At 53.8% G+C, this 26,078-nt stretch overlaps 1 protein-coding gene across 4 annotated transcripts in view; it reads right to left on the minus strand.

Moving 5' to 3' along the window:
* Positions 1-8,226: 8,226 nt before the first annotated feature.
* The window catches only part of SAMD4A (sterile alpha motif domain containing 4A), a 109,472-nt gene continuing 91,620 nt past the window's right edge, over positions 8,227-26,078 (minus strand). For 2 of the 4 annotated variants that reach the window (XM_055715227.1, XM_055715225.1), the window contains 8 exons: positions 25,645-25,731; positions 22,659-22,953; positions 21,206-21,291; positions 18,841-18,959; positions 16,325-16,526; positions 15,893-16,019; positions 14,047-14,130; positions 8,227-11,915 (listed from right to left, as the gene is read on the minus strand). In XM_055715227.1, the coding sequence (XP_055571202.1) occupies positions 11,887-11,915; positions 14,047-14,130; positions 15,893-16,019; positions 16,325-16,526; positions 18,841-18,959; positions 21,206-21,291; positions 22,659-22,953; positions 25,645-25,731 (1,029 nt within the window). In that variant the 3' untranslated portion in view covers positions 8,227-11,886. Of the gene's footprint in view, positions 11,916-12,735; positions 14,131-15,892; positions 16,020-16,324; positions 16,527-18,840; positions 18,960-21,205; positions 21,292-22,658; positions 22,954-25,644; positions 25,732-26,078 lie in introns of those variants that run through there. The other 2 variants (XM_055715226.1, XM_055715224.1) reach the window with 1 other exon arrangement.

The following is a 26,078-nucleotide window of genomic DNA, read 5'->3' on the forward strand; positions in this document are numbered from 1 at the left end:
GCTCGGGGCCAGGCTGGATGGAGCTTGGAGCAACCTGGTCTGGTGGAAGGTGTCCCTGCCCGTGGCTGGGGGTTGGAACTAGGTGATCTTTAAGGTCCCTTCCAACCCAACCCAGTCTATGATTCTATAACTGCACCAACAGGTGAGTGTGACCACCTGCAAGCTGCCAACCTCTGGCAGGAGCCCTCATCAGCCTGTGTTGGCCCTGGCTTTTCTGCTGCCCGGATGAGAAAAGGAGAGAAAAAAGATAACGTTAAACGCCTATATGAAAATTAACTCTATCACAGCCAAATCCAGCACAGCTTCTTTAATCTCTTACCTACTTCGCTATGCTGAAGCACATGATAAACCAAGCAACCAGAGAAGTTTTTGGGCTGCAGGCGGCGATGGGGAATCCGCTGGTACAGTGTGGCTTTGTGGGTGAACGCTGTGGCAGTCTGCAGTGGAGAAGGAATAATGAATGAAAGTCCCCTCCAGCCCTTCATGCGTTTTTTTTTCCAAATGGTCCATCCTATTGGGAAATAACCCTCCTGGGAAGCCCCAGGAGCATTGTCAAGAATAGTCTTTGTCATGAAGCTGAGTTACTTCTGTCTTTCTCACGGTTGTATATTAAAACTGGTGATTGTGGTGGAAAATGGCCTGTTTGTCAAAACAGGCATTTCTGCAAGAAATGTGCCATTCCCTGCTTTTTTTTTTTTTTTTTTTGAGGTGTGGGATTGGGAAGGAACTTCCCTGGCTTTGTGATCATGGGAAAATCTGCTTTCATTGGACTGAAAAAATATTCAGCTTGAAAGTGTTTACAGCTCAAAACGGAAAACCAGAAGAAAGCAAAAATCAAATTGTGAAAGAACCAAAATCTGTTATTAAGGTGACATCCTACCATCCACAGCCTACCATGATTCCCACGTGCTTCATCATGTGCTCTATTCATTTCTGATACCCTCTGGTGGTATGTGTTGCTTCTCAGGTTTTTTTTCCTCAAGAGTCCCCTGTATAAGCAGCTTCTTTGCATTTTTCCTATCACTGTGGTTTACTTTTGGGTGTCTCCCATCATCTCCTGCACATGTGCTGCAGAGTGACCGGTCAACAAGGCCCTGTGCTATGCCCATCCAGAGTCCTTGGCACAGGTTCTGTGGTCCTCTCCTTGTGTTCTACCTCTAGGTGCAGGTTTATCCTTTGGTTCGTGCAACTTTTCTCAGCTAGGAGCCCTGAGAGGTGGTTAGTCCTGTTTATCTCGTGGTGTGAAGAAGTGGCCTTGGTTCCTTTTATGCTGTGGATTGAATTCCCTACTGAGACCTGGCTGGTGGGTTGCTTGCCCTGCCAGCATGTCCCAGCTGGCCCTGGTCTGGGAGCTTGCTGGAGGTGGGAATGCTTCTGGAAACCCTGGGCAGATATCTCCTGCCCACCTGCATTGCTTGTGACTGGAGCTCATGCCTGCCTTTGGGCATTTACTCAAAATAGGCTTTTTCCAGCCAAAAGTCCACCTTCTGACTGACTTCAGCGGCTGCAGTCAAGGGCTCTGATCATCCTGGAGGCTTTATGCAGCCATCGTAACCTTCCAGCATCTCTTAGTTGCTTAACGAGCTCAAATTGCTCATTACCTGGCCTCTGGTTTCTGCCCCTGCGCTCTCGAGTGAGCTGTGGGTGTTGGGAAAGAGCCCCCCGTCAGCCGTGCCCTTTGAGCTTTGGCTGAGACCTTCTGCTGAACTTGGGGAAATAACCTTTATGAAAAGCTTTGCCTTCCAGTTGTGTTTAAAGTTGCAGTTGTGATTCAGTAGGTGGGAGGATATACAACATTAAAGCTCTTTTTAATTAAAAAGTCTTGGGCTGGGCTGTTAAAAGGGACAGGAAATGTATCACAAGTATTCGAAGAAATGTTGCTAAAATAACCCCAAAAACACAATCCTGAGGAATTGATCTTTTTTGAACAACTTTGCATTGTTGTTTTGGTGTTGGAGCTTTGCAGGGGCAGTTCGGGCAGAGTGGACGGTGCCACGTTACCTGTTTGCTTTGCTGCTCCATACTGAGATTGCAACAGTAAAGCAAAGGTTAAAAATCCACCTAAGAGCGGGTGGCTGAGCTACACAGGCCTGTAAACTATTCTAGAAGTGCTAAGGCAAACAACAGTGGTACTTCTTTTCCCTGAGATGGATGAATGCCACCAAAGGAGCATTGCTGGGGTGGGTGCCCACCACCCAACCTTCACGTGTGACCTGGGGAACCCCTTACCGGGTGCTATGGGGGATGTTCATGGCTCCACTCCGTCCTGCCCTGGCCATCAGTGCTCATACACCCTCTCGGCATCCTGCTGTTCCCCCGGAGAAGCTGTATCTCACCATACAGCATTTCTTTAGCTCCCTTGTCCTGTAACACCTGCAGCAGCCGTGCACCAAGCTGATGGAGAGCTGTGGGAGTGGGTGGAGGAGGTGACGGCCGCCACTCCAGCCAGGACATGCTGTAGCGCATTGATGCATAGGAAGAAAGCAAAATTTTTTTCCTGTATAATTAACGTTATCAGCATCCAACATTAGCAACATTGTTATGATCAGATTAGCCAAGGGGGGTATCTTGAAGGTAAAACAAATGGTAAATTTGTTTTTACCTATTATTTTTATCTCCTGCAGAGAGCGAGGGCTCATCCTTTGCATGCATTTTCCACTCTAGCCAGCATTATTGCAGGTTGTGTGGCTTATAGATAGGTTATTGGAATACGTAAACATCATTCCCATTGGTTTCCCCTTCATAATATACTCCCAGGGTACATTTAGGATCTCTGTTTGTTTTTAAAGTTGTGTAGGGTGACAGCCCTCAGCACTGTGTAAACGCTTCCTACCAGGACCCAAATCAGCATAGCTGCGAGCGGGTGCCCCTCAGGTCTGGGCTTATCTCCATTGCTCGTCACCTGGGGAGATAAACTGGGAGGGAAATGGGTGCAGCTGGAAGAGAGAATGAGAAGGACCTGTTGAACCTTGAGAAGACTGAGAGGGGATCTCATCAATGCCTACAAATATCTTAGGGACGGAGCCAGGCTCTTCTTAGTGGTGCCCAGTGACAGGACAAGGGGCAACGGGCACATGCTGCAACACGGGGAGTTCCACCTGAATGTGAGGAAAAACGTCTTTACCGTGAGGGTGCCGGAGCGCTGGGCCGGGCCGCCCAGAGAGGCGGTGGGGTCTCCTTCTCTGGAGACATCCAAACCCGCCTGGGCTGTGCAGCCCGCTCTAGGAGACCCTGCTTGAGCAGGGGGTTGGGCTGGGTGAGCTCCAGAGGTCCCTTCCAGCCCCACCAGGCTGGGGTCCTGTGAGGGGAAAGGTTTTTGTAGGGAGGCAGCAGCAGCAGGAGGGGGATCTGGCAGGGGCTTTGGAAGTGGCCAGGCTGCGGCTGGGTGATGCTCAAGGTCAGTGATGCGGGGAGAGGGGAAAGGGGCCGGGCTGGGTCCCAGCCTCTGCGGCCGCTGCCCGGGGACACACAGTCTGTGGCTCCCTCTGCTGAGCCCGGCTCTGAGCTCTGCTTGCCGCAGGAGAGGAGCAAGAGCTCTCATGGAAGCTGGAAAGGCTTTTCAGGGAGACCAGGTGGTCACCCCGATGCCAGGCTGGGGGTATGGGGGGTGGGAGAGGGGCACCCAGCCCCTCTGCTGCATCCTGCTGCTGGATGATGCCACCCTGGGGAGCAAACACCTGCCTGCAACACCTCTTTGCAGGGATGGGGATGGAGCTGGTTTGTCAAAAAGCAGGGGCTAACCTGCCAGGATGATTTTTTTTTTTAAATTATTATTTAAAATTGGCCAAAAAAATCTATTTTCTGTAGAGAAGTGGGAATTCTGGTGGAGCTGGGCAATTTCTCTTCTGACCAGGCTTGGTCAGTGGGATGTTTTCTTAGAGAAAAGAGGGAAAATGCTGCTTTGCTCTTCCAGGCACCCGCAGGCTGTAAGCACGGCTCTGCTGCCTGCCCAGAGCACCACTGCCGGCCTCAGCTTTGCCTGTGGGGAAGCCACAGTCCGTCCTTCTCTGACTGCTCCCTTCCTTGGTGCCAATGGCTCCACAGCAGCCAGCACAGCTCTGGGACCCTCTCCCCCAAACTGCACAGGGGTGGATCGATGCTGTTGCTAGGTTAATTTAAGCACCCATCACCAGACACCTTGCTGGGAGATGCAGAGAGGTGGCTTCGTCTTCTTAAGGCTGCAGAACCTCTGCCCGCGTGGACATACGTAGCTATATAGATAGAGGGTATCCATTCTGATCCCGTGCCAGGCCCCGTGACCCACAGAGATGGGGACACCCTGCATCCATGGACACCGCTGACCCAAGGTGTGCCTGTGCCAGGTGTACACTGCTGAGCTGTTTGCAGATCCTAATTAAAAATAGCTCGTTGGAGCGCTCGGTGACGCTGCTGAGCCCTGCAGTGAGTTCACTCTCTGGAAGTGCTGTCAAGCATCGCCTCTGCCGCAGCTGAACAGCGTCATGCTGCTTACGGGAATAACCGGCCCCTTGCAGCCTCGGGTTTGGATGCACCAGCTCTGGGAATATTTTTCTCTCCGGGGATTGCATGGCATTGCTTGCTGCTCATGAGGAGGTGGCAGAGGCCACACAGAACAAAACAGTGGCGCTGCTGGTGCAGGCTGCCAGCCCAGGGCTCCCAGGGGCAGCACGGCAGCAGCAATTCCCGATATTCTGGGAGCGGGTCCCTGGGCTGGCAGATAGCCCCCCTTTATCATTCAGCCTTTTCTTTGTAGCCTCAGCCAACAGACTTGGGGAATTAATTATTCCTTGGACTCAAGGAGCTCTTCTGGTAAAGTCCTCTCCACCGTGATTAAAAACATCTCTTTAATGGGAAATCGCTGCCTACCACTGCTGATAAACTGTCCTCTGGCTATTCCCCTCGCCATTAAATAGGAGGCGTTTGTCCCCACACCGGGAACCTGGGGTTGGGGCCAAAGGGACAAGAGCATCCCCTTGGAGGGTGCACCTGGGTGGCTGCTCTGGCTCCTGGGGCTGGGGCTGCTTCTCCGTCACCTGCTGGGGTAGATGTAGGAAAGACCCTCTTAGCAAGATAACCTGGGGTTATCCTGTGCCTGCTGGGGATGCTGCCGAGGCTGAGACAGGCCAAGCAGCTTCTAAAAGAGCGGCCACTGGCTGCTGTCTTTGCTCCCGGCTGGCTGGGGGCTGCAGCCCCTGTAGGGCAGGAGAACGGGAGCCCAGCTGCCCTGGGCTGGATGGGGCTCAGGTGTGACGTAATCCAGGAGCACAGGTTGGTGAAGCCTTTAGTCTTAGGTATGGATTCATCCAACAGCTCCTGACAGCACAGAAATGTTTGGGGGTGGGTTTTAGTTCCCTGCCCTGCCCCCTCCCCCCCCCCCCCCCCCTTCCCCTTCTGCTTTTTCTTTTTTAAGCCTCTCTCCAGTTTGCCCATCGGTGGGATCTGCAGTTTCTCCCTCACTGCGCAGCTGCTGTGGACTTTCCTTGGAGCCTTTTCAGCCCCTCCAGCTCCGATTTTCCATCCCAGAGCTTTTGCTTTTTCCTTTCCGTTTTCATTCACTTTTAGTGCAACAAACCGGTGCTTTGAGACCCAGACAGCAGGCACACATACATGGAAAGGCAAAATGTTTATGGAAGGAAATGGCATTTCTCTGGGCTTTAGGTAATGCTTTTCTTAGCCGCGTTGCGGGGGATGGTGCATGGTGGGTGCAGGCAGCCGTTGCCTGTGGGCTGTGGGTGTGGGTGCTTTCCTGGGCAGGGTAATTCAGGTGGGACCAAACACCACGATGACTCTTTCCCTCCTGGGGTGGCCCTGCCGGTGATGCTCAGGAGCATCTTTAAACAGAAGGACCTTGAGGACACACTTTTGGGATGCTTGGCTTCATCAGCGTTTGGGGGGCTTGCTGGGAGCCTCTTCTAAGGAGAAGCAGCGGATGAGCTACCCAGCAATCTGAAGAAGCCCCATGTTTGCAAGTTCTGCTCATCATGGGGGACATTAGCCACCCTGATGCCTGCTGGAGGGATATGGCAGCAGAGTCCAGGCCACCCAGGAGGTCTCTGGAGGGCACCCATGATGTTGTCCTGACACAGGCAAACAAGGGGAGATGCTGTGCTGCACCTCATGCTTGCAACCCAGTAAGGACTGGTGGGGGACATGAAAGTCAGGGGCAGCGCTGGATGCCCAAGGAGCTCCTGACACAACTCAGACATTAAAAGGAACTGTACAAAAGATGGAAGCAGGGGCCCTGGGAGAAGCATAGGGACACAGTGTGGGCATCCAGGGATGGGGTTTGGGAAGCCAAAGCTCACCCGGTGTTGGTTCTGGTGAGGGATGTGGACATGCACAAGTCCATGGGACCTGATGGGCTGCACTCATGGGTGCTGTGGGAGGTGCTGCAAGGCCACTGCTTATGATCTTGGAAAGGGCACAGGGATCAGGGAGGTTTCTGAGGGCTGGAAGGGAGCAAAAGCTGCTCCTTCCCTCACGGACAAGGAGGCTTGGGAGAGCTGCAGGCCAGGCAGCTTCACCTCCCCCCATGCAGGTGGCGGAGCAGCTAATCCTGGATGCCATTTCCAGACACCTGAAGGACAAGAAGGTGATGGGAAGCAGTCAGCGTGGCTTCACAAGAGAACACATGCCCATCCAGCCTTCTGCAGTGCGGTGGCTGGCCCAGTGGATGGGGCCGAGCAGTGGGTGCTTTACCTTGACTCCGGTGAGGCTTTTGGCACTCTCCCCTGCAATGCCTTCATGAAGTACAGGCTGGGTAAGCCGACCTTGATGGGGGCTGAAAACTGGCTGACCGGCCAGGCTCGGAGGGCTGGGTTCACTGGCACAAAGTCCAGCTGGAGAGTGGTTACCAGTGGTGTACCCCAGGGGTCAACAGTGGGGCCCAACTACTCGTTAACCTCGTCATTAATGACCTTGACACAGGGCCAGAGGGTGTGCTCAGCACATCTGAGATAATACAAAACCGGGAGGAGTGGCTGGTGTGCCAGAGGGTCATGCTGCTGTTCAGAGGGGACCTCAGCAGGCTGGAGAAATGGGCTGAGAGGAACCTCAAGAAGTTCAGCAAGCGGCCAAGCCCTGCCCCTGGTGAGGGATAAACCTCCCCCCTCCCCATGCACCCTGGGGGCCGACTGGGTGGAAAGCAGTTTTGCAGAGGAGGAGCTAGGAATGCTGGTGGACACCAAGCTGCCACAAGCCAGCAATCCCCCCTCACAGCAAAGGCGGCCACCAGCATCCTGGGCTGCATTAAGAAGACCGTCTCTAGCAGGAGACACACTGGTGTGCTGGGCCTCCCAGTACAGGAGGGACAGGGACATACGAGTACAGAGAATGGCCAAGCTGATGATTTAAAGCTTGGACTGGTTGAGAAGAGCCAGCAGGAACTGGGCTTGGTCAGCCTGGAGAAGCAGAGGCTCAGGGGGATCTTACTGATGCATCCAACAGTGAGGGGGACAAAAACGAGCTACAAGAGGCAACGGCCACAAGCAGAAACATGGGAAATTCCATTTAAATGCCAGAAAAAAAGCCTTTTTTTAACCGTAAGTGTGGTCTAACCTTGCACCAGGCTGCCCATGCAGCCACCACCCCTGGAGGTACCCAACCCCAGGCTGAGCATCCTGCTCTCACTGCCCCCGTGCTGGCTGAGGGCTGCGGCACCCTGGGGGGGTCCCTGCCACCCTCAGCAAGGCGGCGACACTGCCAGCAGCACCAGCACGTGCAGAGCGCAAAGCTGAGAAAATTATGGAAAACCTGGGCCAGAAGCCATTGGCCTGCCCTCGACACCTCCTGCGGCTGAGCACCCACGGCCAGCGGCAGCACCATCCTTCCGTGCCTGCTCTGGCCCACGGTGGGTCTGAAATTTGCAGGTTTTAAGACCAGAACCAGCCCAGCCTTAAAAACCGGACCCAAACATCTCCACAGCTGAGGCTTTTTGGCCACGTGTCTCCGCAGCCTCCAAGCTGCTCAGCCCTGATTCCTGCTCATTTCAAAAGAAAATCCCGTATCTGAACGGCTCCCGGGGCGTGGGCATCCAAAAGGGACAGAGATGCAGCTGCATGGGGGATGCCGGGGGTTTCTAAACCCTGCCACGGGCTTTATATAATGACACTAAACCCCGCTGCAGAACTGCGCCACTCCTCCTCCCTTACCCCATGGGACCGGGCATTTATTTTATTCTATTTTTTTTTTTTTAAGTACGAGGCCATTTGCCAAAAAGAGGATAAATAAGGAGGCGCCACACCCCAGTGTTACAAAACCTTGTATTAATCATCTCCCTTCACTTTCAATATAACGTTGATATGAAATATAGCCATGATTCCTAGTTACATGGGAGGAAATGAGTAATAAATACATTGGAGCAAGTTGAAATCACGAGGGTGTTTCACTGGGAACAACATTTGAAAACTGTACACTTGCAAAGACCGGCATCTCCAAACATTAGTATTTCTTTATATCGGGAAGCTTTTACATGTAACAAACATGCTATTTCCATATATGACAAAAAAAAAAAAAAAAAAAAAAGAAATTAAAAATATGCATTGCTCGGCAACATTAACTAGGCAAAAATAGTTCTTTGTGCACTAACTTTGTACAGAAAAACCAGGACTAAAGGCATGCATGTACAATAAAAGGCTGCCCAGGAACGGCATGCAACAGAAGAGAGTTCAAAGCTTTTTAAAGTAAGCTTACAGTATGCATAAATACATAAGGGTTATATATATATTAATAAGGGAGGAAGTATTCTGTTTAACATTATTAACATTCCTGTTTTTTTTTTTTTCTTCCTATTCCTCCCAGAGGAATACACATTCACCTTTAAGTAAAGATAAAGGAATACAAAAAATAAAACTCACTTTGCAAACTCTGATGACTCGTATAAAATCAACTTTAGTGTTATCGTCGCTGTGTGCAAATTATAGACGTCTGCAGGACCCACTTTCCATCAGGCACATTCAGAAAGCCAAACCTGGGGCACAGCCGCACCCCGACATGGAGAAAGGTGACAACAGAAATCGTTTCCCTAAGTGCTGACCAACCTTGAGCTTTGCTCTGCGCCACTCGCGAGCGTAAATCACAGTTTTGGATTTTCCTGCTGGATGCTGGCTGGGCTTGACCCCCGCTAAGATTTTTTTAATGAGCTGAGCAAGCCAAGGCAAAGCCCAGCTCAAGTCCAGTCGAGCGCAGGGCTTGTCCCTGGGGAGGGGGAGGACACCTCGGAAAAAAAAAAGGTTTTGTGGTTGGTTTTTCCCCCCCCGGGTGTCGCAGCCACGGGGAGCATCCGCCGGACCCAAGGACACTTGGGCGCTGAGCTGGCCGGCCCCCCCGCCGCAGCCGGGGACGGCTCAGGGGAACAGCACCAGTAAAAGGTCCCCGGTGGGCGCTGGGGGCGCCAGGGGCTGTCTCTGGGGGAGCAGGGTGGGGGGGAGATGCCCACCCAACACCGAGGGCCCCCGTGGTGGCGACATCGCCCTAGCCACAACGCGCGCGTGGTACAAAACAGTTGCACGTGGGGTGAACGGGTGAATACAAAAAAGAAAGGCACTGCCGCTTTATTACTAAAGATTTGACTTCACAGCCTCACTCATGCAACTGGTTTTTTGTGTTTTTTTGTTTTTTTGGTTTTTTTCCCCTTTTTTCTTTTTATAAATAATTTTTATTTTCTTTTAGGATTCAAGCTTTTTTTTTTTTTTTTTTTTCTTTTTTTTTTCTGAACTTCTTTTTCTGGACCTCTGCTGCCTGCACTCAGCACAGGCATCCCAGGGCCAAGCAGGACTTCCTGAACGCAACTGAAGCCACGATTATTTTTTTTTGTTACTTAGAAAAAAACAACCAAGGAACAGCAAACACAACTAAGTTGTTATTAACACTGTCAATGGAAAAGAAGCTCTTTTTTTTTTTTTAACAAAAGGAAAAAACAATTGAATTATTTGGTGGTTGTTAATAACAGACATTATCATGGTTACCAGCCATAGCAAGTTAATAGGTAATATATCCAAAATAATATCTCTTAACAATCAGATAACCTCTGTTTCTATAGTCAGCGAAGGAATAAATAGAATTTCAGCTCCGTAAATACATTTGAGCCTTTCCCGAGGAAGGCTCCTGCTACAGCGGTTGTGTTCACACCTCGGTTTCATACAACCTGGGGATGCTCAGGGGGTGGCCCAGGTGTCCAGCGCCGGCCGGCGCCTGCGGCTCAGCCCCCTCCAGCCCCCTCTTTGCCTTCACCTTCTCACACCTCTTCCCGACCTCCCTCGCTTTCCGTTTTCCCCTTCTCCGCTCCCCCCCGCACACCCCACCCTACCTCATGCCTGCTGGGAAGCAGGGCACCAAGGAATGGCAAACATAAAACATTGCATTTGGCACTTGTGTTTTTTTGTGGTTTTTTTGTTGTTTTTTTTAGAAAACAACTTTAAAATGCTGCATGGCAAATGGATTCACACATCTCCCATCCCTGCTGGCCCAGCCGATGCTCTGGTTCCCCTTAGCCCCCAGCCCTGCTCCCACTGGTCCCAGCACACACTGCTGCCCATCGGTGCTTACGGTCCAGCTCATTTTGGGAATATTGCTGCAACCTCCATGGCTGCTGCTCCCACCCATCACCTCCTTTCTTTAATTAATCTTCAATTTATTATTCCATCAGAAGACTCGGAGCAGCATGAGGACCAGCAGGAGCAAAGCTGCCACTATGCCAAGCATCACTGTTGCACTGATGGCTTCTCTGTCCCCCTTCTTGCTTTGAGCACGGGCTTGAGCAGCACCGTGTCGGATTTACCGATTTAATGCCCTTGGCTCAAATTTAGCTCCCTGTGGCAGGGGGCAAGGGGGCAGCCAAGCCACAGCCACAGTCTCCTCCTTGGCATGTGTTTAATGCCAAGAAAAGGGGGCTGTGAAGCTGCATTTTGGTGCCTTTTGGGGCTTGTTTTTTTTTTAATTTGGCTAAATAAAACCACAGGCTTGCTCCCGAGCCTCTTTCATCCCTCGTTAGCCACCCCTGGGCTGGAAAAGCCCCTTATGGCTGGATTTTGGCAGGCTGGGGCCAAATGTGTAAAGCCAAGATGCAGCACCTTCCTGGTACCTGCGCAGGCAAGGCAAGAGACATGGAAACTCACCCAGTGTGTCCCCCCCCTTCACTGACATCCCCCGGGACCCTCTGCTGGGCAAGACGAGACACCCCACCCCACCCCCCCACATCCCCACACCCTGACCCATGCCAGGGGCGCAGGGACAGGGGACCGACCCCACGCCCAGCAGGCGCCCGCCGACCCTCCGCCTCCTCTGCCCGGTGCACAATGCTGCATCGAAACTGCAGATGCTCCTGGCTAAACTGAAAGGAAATTTTGGGGTTATTTTCATTATTATTTGGTTTTGATTTGTTTTTTGTTTTTTAACTCTGGGCTCGCCGGGCCAGTCTATGCCTGAAGGCAGCAAAACTCAAGAGATGGGACCACCGGCCCCGAAGCCCCTGGCAGGACTGGCAAATCCTCCTCAAAGGGTTTTTGGTCACACACGTCCCTGTGTGATACTCGGCACTCATTCGTATCCTTGTCCAGAAACAGGGCTTGCCCATGGTGCTCTGGTGAACCCTCCGTTGTCAGCACTCTGCTGCCGCGTCCTTCCCCACCCTCCCCATGCTTTTCATCATCGTTGTCGATTTTTTTTGCCATTTTTTCCCCCCTAGCATGGATGTAATAAATGACAACACAAATTCCAAGTCTAATGATATGTTCACAAGGACAATCTACACATTCACAAAATTAAAACAGGAGAGAGAGAAAAAGAGAGGAGAGGAGGAGAGAGAGGAGAAAGGATGCAAGCTATCGCTGAGGCTCCCTGCAAGCCCCGACCTCGCCGCTGGACCCGCAGCAGTTGTTCTCCCGGCCAGCGTCCCCATTGCGACGCCTTCTAGATCGTGGAGGTTCGGTCGACACCATCTGCAAGCAGGAAGGCAGAGTTAGCAGCAGCCCTGGCGAGCAGCTGCTCACCTTGCACCAGCATCCCCTGAGCTGGGGAGTGGAGGGGAACGGACCCCCAGAGCACCCTCAATCCGCAGACCCTACGGTGAGGTGGCACTGCGAAGCCACCCCCCCCTCCCCATCACCCCAGGGGGGTGCAGAGGGGTTCTGGGGTGTCAGCACTCTGCCAGTGCCTCCATTCCACCGTCTGTCCCCACCCCGCAGCAGCCCCCCAGGTCGCTGTTCCAACACCAGTCCAGGCTTTCTGCCCCGTCCCCATGGCACCTTTCCCTGGAGCAGAGGGGGCTTCTGGGCAGCCTGGACTCACTGCAAGATGGGTGTAAGTCTGGGAACGCTCTCCCCCCCGCAGGTCAAGTTCATGACCCACTGCCCAGGAGTGGGGGGACGGAGCTGGAGCTAGTCACGGGGGGCTGCCTTCCCCCCAGCTAACCCGGCCCTGCAACACCTGCACCGCAGAGGATGCAAAATTTTCCTCCGTCTGAGGATGATGGCAGCACCCAACCCCCTGCCCCGAGTCATTTCTGTCTCCCCAGAGCCCCTGTCCCCAGCGTCCCATCACAGCAAGGACACGTTCAGCTGCAGCCCCGAGCCCAGGAGTGAGGGGTCCACGACCCATCCCAACGCCACACAAAGGACGCTGCAGCCAGCAGCCCCCCCCTCCGCCACCTCCTGGGCACCGGCAGCTCTTATGGGGCCAGAAATCAACACCCAGCAGCATTTCCCACCCCCCAGCCCTCCTCCGGCCCCAACCACCCCCCGTCCCTCATCCCAAACCCCCATCCCTGGGATGGAGAGCGTGGGCGGGGGGGCAGCTCCCAGGGTAGCCCCCGAACAGAGCGCTCCCTGTTACGCTACCCAGGGCATCACAGCCACCTCCCTTCTTAAGACTAAAAACAAACAGGTTTGTTACGCCTTTTTTTTTTTTTTTTCTCCCCCGAAGGTTTATTTTTTTAAGAGCTATTTATAGCACAACCGGTTTCCAGAGGCTCGGGTATGCAACCTGGAAAAAATAACTCGGAGGAACAGTACCCTGCAGAGGAACAAGACAGCTAAGCCTCGCCTGGGCACACGCCGGAGAACCGCTTCGGGTGACAGAAGTGTCCTTGTCTTCCCAGCCAGGGATGCTGCTGCGGCGCTGCCAGGGCTCTGCTGCCTCTTACAGTCCTGGCTCCTCCGTCCCTCTCCCCGGACGGGCCGTGGCGTTGCTGCAGGGAGCCCGGTAGCACTCATCCTCCCCGGTGGCACTCATCTTCCCCGAGGGCTCCCGTCCTCAACTGTTCCACACAGTCCGGGGATTGCCGGGGCGAGACCCCAGCTGGTTATTCAGGAGGGTCTGGGCAATGCTGGTGGCCGTGCTCGTCCCTTTGCCGGGGAGAGGGGTCATCCTTCTGCTTGGGGGTCCAGTGCATCGGCGAGGGGTGCTAGGCGCTTCTGGTGCCGGTGCTTTTTGCTGCACCGGGCTCTCCATTGCGCTGCTGTTGCCTTTTCCAGCTTTCCTGCCTGTTTTTTCTGCCTGGTCCTCCTCCCTCCCCATGCCTGTTACCCCCTGCTTGAGCTGGCAGCTGCAGCCACCCCGGGCACAGGTGAGGAGCCATCAGTGCCACCGGCACAGTGCCCAGCACAGCGCCCGGCAGGGTTTTAGCCCCGTGTCCTGGGCTCCCGCACCCCCCGGCCAAACGAGGGATGCTGGTGGCAGAAGGGTAAAATACTCCCAAGCCTGTGAGCCACGTGAGCGCACTGGTGGCAGGGGCTTTTATTAAAAACTAGTAACAGACTAGTGAGCTAATACTAATTATTATTAGCAAGCTAACTAGTGGCTAATAAGCACGGACTCCACTAGTGCTGCATGCGAACCCTGTGTTCGGTTTTACCCCCTGCCCCGGCTGCTTCGCCGAGAGAAGCCAATGTCCCCGTCCGACCCCTCCCAGGAGCATCCCCGGGAGCATCTGTGCATCCAGCCCCACCGTCATCCTGACCCCTCACAGCCACAGCCTGTCCCAGGTTTTGGGGGTAACGGGACAGGTGCCAGGGGGCTCGGTGGAGGCAGCGTGGACATGCTGGAAGAGCCCAAGGAGGAGGGAGTGCTCACCGCTGAGCGCGTGCTCCGTCATGCTCAGGCACAGGGACTCCAGCCTGTTGTTGATGTCAGGTTCAGTCACCGGCACCTGGAACTCTGTGGCGAGAAAGGGACAGGAGACTTTGGTCAGGGGACCTAGCAGGGCTCCCGCCCGCCTGCCCTGCACACCCTGCCTGCCCTGCTGCCACCGGCACGGGTGCGCACGAGGGAGGAAACCACTGGAAAGATGCCCCAGAAGGCTCTGACCGCACGGCCGGACTCTGGCAGCGCTTTGCTTCCTGGTGCAACCATCACAGCCGGCAAGAGACAGTTGCAAAAATAGTCATTGCTCCCCTATTTCTTCTCAATAAGGGGTAAACCTGGGAAGAGGCAATGGCATTGCAGCAGGAGATGGATGGAAACGAGGGGTTCAGGCACCAGTCAGAGATGCTGCAGGGGAGCTGGGGTGAGAGCGGGACCCCCGCCCCAGCAGGGGACAGCCCTGGGCTCTCCCCTTGCCCAAGCCCCGCAAAACTCTCAATATGTGCAAAACCTTCCAGTGGCTCCGGGGAGCCGGGAGCTGCCCACGCAGGCAGCGTGCAGGCAGGGCTAGTGCTGGACGTGGGATGGCAGCACAGACCGGCGGAGCCGCCAGCTGGCTTTTCCATGGCCGGCTTCACCGGCTGCTCGGTCGCCCACGGCCCCGCTGCCACCACCCCGGGTGGGGGGTGAGCACAAAAAAAGGGGGTGAACAAAGTTTGGTGTGCTGCAGCACCCCGGCCTGATCCCTACCGCACCAAACTGCATGCTCTGCAGTAAAAGCTGCAAATACAGCTTTTGCTACTGCTGGGTGGCATCTCCTGCTTGCCACGGGCTCACAGGAACATGGGATGAGATTCAGGAGGGTTGAGGTCCCCGCAGCCTGATGAAAAGTGGTTTGAGAGCCCAGCACCACATTATTGCTTATTTTCTTCGTGACTCGGTCTGCATCTTTGGCTCCCTAATCCTCCTACACCCTCAGTCACCGCAGGCTAACATGCAAAGAGAAACCTATTTATTCTCCCTCAGCGCATGCAAAAATGTGCCCTTGTCCTGGTGTTTAATCAATACCCAAAAACAGACGCTGCTTTTGCTGGACAGGACATTTGCTGCCTAAATTATGCAGTTAAAACACCGCAGGCGTGTGATGTGAGGGGAGCTGCCAAGCCGAGACCATGGCAGAACCTTATGGATGAGGTTTAGTTTACTGGGGTGTGTGTGTAAATCCCTGTCCTGTGGTATAAAACGTTATGGTAAGCGTGCTGGTAAGAAAAGTCAGGCTTAAAGGCTAATGAAGGGATACACAGAGAAAAAAAGCATGAATATCCTAATTGGTAGGATGCTCCAGGTTCAGGGGTCAAGTTCAGCAGAAACCCTCCTGAATCAGAGGATGCTCCTATATATGGGAGCATTTTCACAGTGTTTGGGAGGGAAGCACCGATGTAGCACCATTTGCCTTCACACGGATCATGAAAAGAATTCCCCTTGAGTGGGCAAAGGCAGTCCTTCCCCACCAGGTCTCTGTGTCCACACATGAGCAAAAAAGGTGACGGATGAGCTACCGCCTTCCCCACCTGGCATGAAGCCCCTCAGAAGCTAGGTAAGGCACCAACACTTCTATATAGGGCCAAGATGTTATATATAGGGTCAAAAATCCTTCCGGTGATGCCACTGGGTCAATCAACCCATTAATCCCACTAGTGCCAAAGATACCCAGCTCGGGCTGTGCCGGCACAGCGGCGTGCCTGTGGCGAGGCTCCCCGCCAGGGAGCCTTTCATGCAGCCTCCCCTCGTCTCGCCAGGCTGTGGGTAAGTGAAAAAGCAAATGTCTGCTTCCTACCTGGCTGCTGAAACATCAGCATGGTCTGCGGGGAGGTGTGGACCGGCAGCGAGCGCGTCCTCTGCACCGAGCTGTGGCTCCGGCTGGGCATGCTGTTGCTGCCCCCGGGGTTGGCAAACCAGAGGTTCTGTGGGAAGCAAACAGAAAGAGGGGTGTGGGATGTGAAATGGAGGCTTCTGTGCTGTGTATTTATAACTCCCCTTGGGCTCATTTCCCCGGCCCCCACCCCTTGGTTTGCCTCCCCCCGCCGCCCCCCGCCGCCGCTCCCTCTTCTGCATCCCGCTGCCCGGAGGAGAGCGCAACTCAAAGGCCAGCAAACTGGTCTTGCTCGCTTGAAAAGGAGAACAAAGCCAGGGATCTGAATAATTTAGAGGAGGAAAAGCAAAGGAAGCTTGTCTGGAAAAGCTGGAGATGCCGTCAACGCTGACCAACCTGTCTGCCTTGCTTGAGGATGGCGGGGCTGGCGGCAGGGCTGCGCTGGGGGGTGCCCAGCAGCCCACTGGGGCCCAGCAGCCCCAGCCGGGCAGTGGGGAGGTTGCGGGAGGGGATCTGGAACTGGCGGGGGTTCCGCCGGCCCAGTCCTGCCCCTGCAGATCCGGCTGTCGGTAAGGAGTTCGACTGGCCAAAGCCTCGGCTGCGGAGAGAGAAAGCACTGAGGGTGAGAAACGGGCCCCTGGGAGGGGACGGTGCTGCCAGCACGGGGGCGAGCGGCTGGTTTGGTGCGCTCAGACCAACAGCCAAACGTCCCGGGCGTGCCCCAGTGCTGTTGCAAAGTGCCGTACCGGGGTTCGCCACCCCGTGCCCATCCCACGGCCACCGGACCACCGCAAGCTCTGCTCCTGGCCCGACCTTCCCATCCTGCTGAGGATGGTCCTCCATCCGCACGTGCAGTGGGAAGGAGGAGGTCTGGGCATACCGCAGCGGCATCCTTTCTTCTTCCTACCTGCCAGTCACCCTCTCCCCCTTCTGCAGTTGTCAGATTCTCACTATTTTTCTTTAAAGTTTATTTTACTCCTGCAAAATAGGCCTGTTCTTAAATGCAAGTTAAAATAATGCAGGTAATTCCCTGGGCACTGGAGCTAGCAGCACCTGATTTCTTGGGTTTTGACTTAAACTCTTCATGCCTTTGAACTGTACAAAAGAGATCTCTCGTGTGGATTCTCTAGTGTCTGATAAAGGTTCAGCTGACGCTGTTGGGTTTTCTTTTGTGGGAATGCTTGAAGGGTCAGGCCGCCTCCCCTTCCAGGAGGCTTATTTTTACAAACACGGTCCTCTCTGAGACGTCTCAAATTCTGTAAAATTTGGTTAAAATTACCTAACAAATCCAAGATTTCCTAGGGAGGGGACGACCAAAAGGCACATTCCTGCAGAGGTGGGACTGGCTCTGCACCTGCTCCCGTCTCTGCACTGCAAACCTCATCCAGCTCCCTGCGGTCAGAGCAAAACCATCTGGACCCAAGACCACGCAGCCCAAACGTCCCGAGACACAGGTCTCAGGGCACAAAACCATCTTTGTTACTCCTTGGAGGGGAGGGTCGCACACATCGGCATCCCTCCCCATTTAAAACCAGAGGAATGACAAAAAATATCAGGTAATCCTTGGAAACACAAGCAGTGTGGGTCTCCTCTGCACAACATCAGCTTGGTGGCTCTGCCCGACCAGCTGGGCAGCAGGACAGCAATGCCATTACCAGGTTTAAGGGTAGGAGCACTCCGCAAACGCACCGCTGCGGTTGCTTTTACACTCCCCGTTCCCTCCTGCCCTTCTCCAGCTTCATCATCCTCACAGATGTTTCAGCTCACCTTCCTCCCAGCCCTCATCTCTCCTGCTTGTGTGGGTGGCTGCAAACATGCTGCAGACGACATGAGCATGCTGGGATTCCAAAACCAGATAAATTTACTAGGCAGGAGTATGACGGGTTTTCTTTAAACTTCTTCCAAGAAACCCTCTTGCCATTAAATCCCCATGAGAAAACCAGGGCTGGCTGCATGCTCATTCCTCGCCCGTAGCTTCCCAGGAGCAGAAAGAACAGAAGACACGTAAAATGCAAACCACCCAAAAGCAGCAACGAAACTGGAGAGCATCCTGCGTGGCTCCAGGAAAGGGACTGGGATCATTTCAAGCCAGCGGCTCTATCTTGTGCTTGGGGTCAGCCTGGCTGCGCAGCTAAACTGCTGCACCAGTGACAGCCCAGAGCAAATGGGTCCATCAAAAACCTTTGCTCTTGCCTATTCTGCATCCGATTGTGCCACAAACACTGAAACATCTTATTTTTCTCCGTTCCAAAATATTTTATTTCATAGCACTGGGGAACACTCTGGTTCTGCGCTTGTTCCTTCCGAACTCGCATCCCAGCTGTCCCAATGCTCCCAGTTATCTCCAAAACATTTCCTTTTTGAGAAAAAAGAACTTGCATGAGACTGCAATAAAATAGACTTAGCAAAATGAAACAAAAGGCTGATGTTATTGTTAAAACTCATCTAAAAATGTATCTTCTTTGCCATAACCCCAACATTTTTCTAGGATGCCCCAAAATCCAGCATCACCCTGGAAGTGAGCGAACACAGTGTTTGCAATACAGCCCTACCCGGTGTTCTGACCCCAGCCCTCTGCATCCTCTGCATGCTCCAAGCCTTTTTTTGCCAGTTGATGGCTTTTTGGTGAAACTCCAGCGCTGATGTAATTAGCAAAGGGCAGCAGGCAGGGGCACAACCGCCGGGGTAAGCACCGACCACACATACAAGTGAACTTACTGCTGCTTTCACTTCCCAGCCAGTGCCTGGGGTTTTATCACTGAAGCTTTTCCAAGCCTCTTCCCTCCCAAAATGCAGCTCTGAACCTGGCAGGATCCAACCCTCCCTGTTGGGAGACACTGGTCCCACTTGAGATGCTCTTGCCGGACCCCCAGATGCTGCATCCACCCCTCCACCCCCGAAATTCCACGTACCTCCTCTGCTGCCGATAGCCTGACAGCTCCAGTAGGGATTTCCGAGGGAAAGACCGAAAGAGTTTCTGCACCTGCTGTTTCCATGACAGCAGCCGTTTCTTCTGGATCTCTGTAAACGCCTGCCCCCAAAAAAAGAGAGAAAAAAAGGAAACATGAATATTTTTCTGGACAAAGTGAGCAGAGATGCGTCTGTGGGTGTGTGGCTAAAGAAAAACAGCTGGAGCGGGCGGTGGCGTGAGTCGAGCCCCACTGGCAAGTCCAGAGGGAAACCTCGGTCTCTCTTGAGGATTTACTCATCTCAGGTGGAGAAAACGCTCCGGCAGTGTCCCCTGTGCCCCTGAGCGATGGCCCGGCTCTGCCCCCGAGGCTGCCGCCCCCCCAGCTCCAGCACAGCAGGGCTTCCCCACAGCTTCCCTGCTCCCTGCCACAGCCCCGAGCTCCCTGCCTGCTGCCAGGCTGTGAGTGCAGCTTCCCATGGATTGATGGCTGGTCCCTGCCAGGTGGTGACACTTGTCACCTGGACGTGGCTCTAGAAAATGTTGCCAGGGTGGGAAAAAGCTGGGATTTGGAAAACAGAGCTGCTCTATGGCATCCTGCATCCTGTCCTCCTCCTCCGGGCTGGGCAGAGCTCGGCTCCGTTCCTGGCACCGATGGCTTCTGTGGGAGGTCACCCAGGGTGAGCTCTGTCACCCGCCAGGCTCCCTGCGAAGGTCACCCATGCAGCGGACAGAACCTCCTCCCAAAACGCCCCAGACCTCCTGGCAGCCGGTGTGGGTTACGGTGTGGGTTACGGGGACACCCACGTGCCCACCACAGCTAACTTTAGACACCCAACGTCTCCACGCCGGCGGCAGAGAGAAGTAGAGGTCTCCGGAGGACAATCTGGAGGCTAATTAGCATCTGACTTGATTGCTCTGAACCGCCTTCCAGAGGAGACGCTCTCCCCCAGTGCTGATTACACCGGAGCCGACACAGACAGTGCTCCTGGGACACAGGCTGGCACTGGTGGGGTGATGCTGCGTCACCACGGCCACCCTGGGTGCTCTTGGAAAATGAGCCCCTCTGCAGCTCCATGTCTTCCTGGCTCTGCTCTCCAGCCCTGGCCCCTCTGCTCCCACCACCCTTGTCCCTTTCTTGGCACCTCTGCTCCCCCCGAGATACCCTGCTCGGCCATTCAGAAGTCCAGGCACCATTTCCAGGCTCTGATGCTGTCCAAGAGGAGAGCAAGTGGGGGCACAACATACTCCCCGCTCCAGCCCCTCCAGCTGTTTTCCACTATGTAAAGCACCAAGACGACCATATCGATGGCTCTGAACTCATTTTGCAGCAAACCCCAACAGTGGGTGCCACCCCGATACCACACGGGGCCAAATGTCAGCTGGCACCACAGGCACTGCCAGCAAAATGCACTGAACCCCCCGCCCGTGACTGACAGAGGTGCCCAAGAGCACTGTTCAGAAAGTATGATGAAGCGCTTCCATTTTGCCCGGGATCCAGCAATTTCACCCCAATTCCAGATGCCCTGTGTGTGGCCCTGCAGAGATCCATGGATCAAGCCTTTGCATAAGCGTGGCTCGGGAGTTGGCTTCAGCTGCGAGGAAAGGGGCTGCACGCTGCCTCTCTCCTCTTCCACGTGCTGTGCACCACCTTTTAGGGTTTGCAGCCACCAGCCCTCTCTGGAGGAGATTTTTCCGTGCTTTCCAGCACATTTTTCTATAAACAAATAACTGAGAAACATTTAAAGCCTGCAGCTCCTACCAGAGGGCGTGCGATCTTCCCCTGACCCCCGCCATATGGGCAGGCGCTGAGAAGCAGCTTGTCCTTCCAGGTGCAGCCGGCATGGGTACAAAATGCTGCAGGACACTGGGGACACGGGCCATCCCTCCCTGCCACCAGGCAGGAGCGTGCCAGAGCCCTGTGGCACTGCCTCAGCCATCCCAAGCCATCACCTGGCAAAGGCAGATCTGCCGGGAGCAGAAGCAGATGCCCCTGTTGCAAAACCCCAGGACCACATGCTGCAAAACAGGAGGCGGCAACGCCGAGGGATCATCGGGTCTGTGTCATAGAAACAGCCTGCATGTTCATCCTGGGTGTTTTTCTTTCATCCAGCTGTTGATCGGACTGTCACGAGCCAGATGAATTTCCCAGCTCCAGACCTTGGCAACTAAGTGAGCGTAGGGGGGAGCAACATGTCCATGCACCACGTTGGAACTACCTCCTGCTCCAGTCCCGCTCTGTCAGAATTCCCGTTAATACCCCCCCAAAATATTTGTGCTAGAAACCAAAAAGTTTACATAAACAGACACTTTGGAAACAGTTCCTAAGTGATGAGAACAACAGCTTTAGATGATCTGTCACGACTCACCTCATGGATTAGACATTTGTCTATGAGCTGTAAATAGGAACTTATATTCTCTTCGTCAGGTCGGGAAACTAAAAGTTGTGTGCATACTGGAAAAAAAAGAGAGAAGAGAAATGGGCACGGGAACACCGAGCTGGGGTCCAACAAACACCTTGGACAACCTGTTTCCCTTGTCCCATGGGCAGGTCTTCTCATCAGTGAGAAGAAATGTCCTTCCCCAATTCCTGCCATGCTGTCCTATATTTAGGCCCAGATTTTGTTCTCTGTTATGATGGTGTAAATCCAGAGTAACACCACTGGAGTCACCAAAATTAGACCTGAGCATATCAGGGGCACAGGATTATTCCCTATTCCTATGCAAGAGCAGGCGCTGGCAGAGCTCCTGCTCCTATGGCCAAAATCTGCCCTCGCTGCAAACAGATTCCCACCTTATCCCGATGGGTTTTAACCTCTTTTGGAATTAATGCCATAAAAGCAAGCAGAAACGAGTCTCTCCTGTCTTAAGCCCCAGGCAGGGTTGCCTCGTGGTCCAGGAGGACACCTTGTCCTGGCAAGGCTTGTGCCATACGTGCAGCTTCGTGCGTGACGGAGCCATTTGTCACGGGCTGAATTCATCAGCGGGTTTAAAATGGGGCCCCAAACCCACGTTTGTTTGTGCATGCAGTCAATTAGCTGGTCAGATATTTGGCACCAAGCTTTTATACAGGGGCTGGTATTTCTTTGTGGCATCCCAACGAGCTTCTTTCTATTCCCGGTCTCCCACGTGAGCCTGCAGATGAGGCTCCTCTCTCCTCTTCCCCAGGGAGATCTCCCGCCACGTGGCCAGCACCGACAGCTCAGGTGCCACCGACGGGAGGTAGGACACATCCAGGCTCACACAAATTGGCTCCAGAGCCCTGTACACAGCACAGGAGGTCAGACCCTACTTCACGTCACTCGTGTGCACTTGCCAGTGTGTTAATCCTGATGCAAAGCCGTGCACCCCGCACCAGGCATGGAATGACACCTGGGTATTTTGGATGTCCTGCATATAATCCAGGGCTTAAAAAGGGGCTTGGACCCAGCTGATCTGCACTCTAGACGGCTCACATCCAGCCCATGCACCACCGCTACCCCACCAAACAAAGCAAGCCTAAGGGATGCTGCTGTCAACACCTCCGGACTGGTGGGACGCCTCCAGGGCTCTAAATGGGAAGGGAGAGGATGCTATCTGTCCCCGACCGGGGGGCAGGCAGCCCATCCCATCGCTGCCCCTCCCAAAAACCACTGCCCACCTCCCCACCCATGCTCTTACCTCTTTACCACAGCGTGATGGAGCCTCAAAAAATCATCACCCCTAGGACTGTGGCTTGCAGGAGCTCAGAGAAAGGCTGCTGCCAGTGCTGCCGGTGCACACACCCTGCCCTGAAGCAGCTCTCCCCAGCGAGGACACCAGTAATAAGTGACAGCCGCTCACCTTTCCCCATCACTCTGGTGAACTGTCCGGGCAGGTCGCCTTCGGGCAAAGGGCCCCCCCCTGACTCGCCCTCGCATCCTGGCAAATGGTGCTGCTGCATCCCCCCTGCGGCAGAGTCCTTGCAGTCAGAGCCTTGGCTGTCGGAGCCCATCAGGGAGGAGGGGTGATGCGAGTCTGCGTCCCGGCTGTGCTCCTCCGTGCTCAAGTTTTGGGAAGAGTAGGCTTTGATGGGGGTGAGGATCATTTGGTGTAGTTCCTGCAGCGGGACACGCAAGTTTCCACCTTCCAGGATGTCCTGTGGATTCAAGTGGAGAGAAGAGGGTTTGTCTCTGCAGGGACAACAGGGCATCAGCTAGGAACCAGATCCCTACTGTTATTCCCCAGAAAATTCCCACCAAAGCCGACAGCCTTGCTCCTGCTCCAGGACCCTGCCGCAGTCCATCTTCAACAGCCGTGTTTCATTCACCGAGTCTTTTCCTTAGACCAGGGGAGCATGGGGCTGCTGCAGGGACTGTGTCTGATTATCCATGGATATGCTCGGACCTGAACTCCCAGAGAAAACATGCCCTGTCGAGCACTGGGATACAAACCCAGCGATGACCTAGCTTCAGTGTTTCCAAATTTCTACCAGGAAGATGGCAACTCTGTGACAGCAACTGAGCCTGTGAGATTTCAACGCCCAGACCAGCACGTATCTTGCTCCCTCCCCAGCAATCCCACAACCATTTCAGCTTTATTTAATTGGAATTATATTTTTTAACCACAGGCTTGTCTCCAGCTTCGAGCACTGCCTTCACACCTGGCTCTCCATTAATCGCTCAGCCCCAAAGTGCCTGCCACAGCATCCTTATGCCCTGGGACCATCGTGGAGCCCAGGACCGCACTGGGATGCAGGAGCCTGTCCTGCAGCAGAGAAGTGGGGACATCCCTGTCCGCACTGGGATGAGCTGGGGGAGTGGGTGCAGAGGGGAAAGGGAGGATTTCAAGGGGCGCAGGGTGGGTTGTGGTCAGACACAGAAGGGGAGACCACGAGCTTGCAGGCAAACTTGCATCCCTATAGTGGAAACATTCAGCTTGGAGACCCTGGGGAGAATTTGGGTACACCCCCAGCCTTGCTGTCAGTTATAGTCTGGACCAAGAACTCCCTTTCTACGGTCAGACCCTTGTTCCACTGATGGGAAATAATTGCATTTTGTTTTTAAGGTAGCCTGGACCAGAACAGCTCATTGCAGGTTCCTGCACGGTCTGGCTCGTAGGATGCCGCTTGGAAAGAGGCAGCTTTTGGAGCGAGTCCTGGCTGTGCCTAGTGCAGAGACACGAGGTGGGCACACAGGCTGCGTGTGAGCCAGCTGAAGCCCTGAAATGGTTGTTCCCCTAATTCCTGCTGCACCCCTGGCTCGCTCTCCGATGTCTCAGCTCCACTTCTCTCCAAGACCTGGTGCCAGTCTGCTGGGCACTATTTTTTGGGAAATATCCCGCTCTGCTAACTGGCAGAGAGGGGTGGAGCAGCTCTTTCCAGGAAAGCAGCGATCTTTAGCAGCGAGACGCTGCCCAAAAAAATCAAGTCCCACACATGCTCTTGTTTAGCAAAAAGAAATTGGATGGGGAGCCTGGAAAACCAGAGACATCTCCTCCCAAGTAAAGCAGATCACAGGCACCTCTGAGCCCCAGCAACGTGGGCCACGGTCACAGCCCCAGAGCCCAAACCCACCCGACGAGGGCTCAGAAGCAGCCCCTGGCACTTATCTCCTGTATTTTACAGTGTGCATGGCTGGTTGTATCAGCTGAACTGGGCTTAAGCTCCTGCACTGCACCAGTCAATCAATACCGTATTTCAAAACCCAGGCAGAGAAGCAGGGGAAGAGGCTGTGCAATCGCCTGCAAAACACATCGCCGAAGCGAGCACAATCCAGCGGGCTGTCTCTTGGATTTAACAGTTATTATTAATATATGGAGGTAAATATGGCTTTACTAGCTCCTGCCATACTCTGAGTACAATCCCATATTATAAATAAATAGTGAAGCAGTGAGCTAACAAAAACACCAATAAATAGCAACACACCACATAAGTATTTAAAAGCCCCTAGCGGGAGGCTCTGCAAGTTGCTGTTTGAAGATGGTGCAATTAAATCTAATACAGTATTGCGATAATAAATAGTGAGAGGATGGGGGAGCTGCTCCCACCATGTCTGTGGTGCTGCTGCTTCTCCGACGGCCATTTCTGCAGAGTTTTGGCTTTTGCTGAAGTGACAAAGAAGTTTCTGTTGGTCCTCCTTGGAAACTTGAGATGTTCAGGCACTGATGTGGGTGTCTGACTTTTTATCTAAGGACTGGTTGCCCGTATGATGCTCCAGAAAAGAGCCATGGCCAACGACCTAACAGACACTGGGATATCCCCTCTCTTTTTGGGGACAGCGAGGCAGGGACAGGGCTGGGGGATCCCCATGCTGACCCTGTGGATGGAGGGGTCTCATGAGAGGGACAGTGGCACGGAGAAGGGAGAAATAACCCAGTGGCCGAGGGATAAGCAGGGGTTAAAAGCTCTGCACAGCTGGCTCTCCAGCAGCAGAGAGGACTGCGATGGCTGGTGTGGCTACATCTGGTCCTGCATCACGGTTCAGCAGATGGACATCCCCCTTCCAGTCAGCGTTGCTGGGGTGGTGCCCTCCACCACTCAAAGCTCAGGTGTTTCTGAGCACCCTGGAGCTGGCCAGGGCTTGTACCAGTGCTGCAGGGTGTAGCCATCCCAGCTGCATGCGTGTCAGAGATGGATTAGGAGCCACTCTGCAAAATACAGCCCCAAATAAAACCTGCATCTGGTACAGAAGTGTCTGAGACATCATTCAGATGTGGCCAAGCCAACAAGCCAACAACAGATTCCTCTGCAAAAGATTCCAACAACATGTGTAACTGGAGTACTTCACCCCAGAATGAATTCCTGGCTTCTTGAAAAAGAAGAAATACGTAAGTGGTTGTGATTACTTACCCTTTCTAAAGATTTGAGCAGGTTTTGTCTTTCTTTTAGCTTTTGGATACTGATGACTATTTTGTGTCTTGCGCCTTTGGTAACGTTCTGCAAAAACAGCACAAAACCTGGCATTAACATTTCCACAGGGCAGCCGGGTCAACCCAAATCCTTCCTCCCCTAAATGAAAAGGGCTGCGATAAATTAATCAGACTTCTGAGTGCAGGGATCACAGGGGACATAGAAAATAACTTTGAGACTTGCTGAAGATAGAGATTTCCAGCTAGTCTGTCCCTTCCTGGTACATCTCACACAGTGGAAGCAAAGGTGCTGACCGACCCTCTTCATCCCCAGGATAACGCAGAGGTAAATCTGAAAGCGGGGACATTTTCAAAGGTTAACAAGGCAATCGGCCACCAAGACCCCTCTGACTTTAGAGCAGCTGGTTACTGCAG

This window comes from Falco cherrug, chromosome 7, assembly GCF_023634085.1.
Source record: "Falco cherrug isolate bFalChe1 chromosome 7, bFalChe1.pri, whole genome shotgun sequence".
Classification (NCBI taxonomy): Eukaryota; Metazoa; Chordata; class Aves; order Falconiformes; family Falconidae; genus Falco; species Falco cherrug.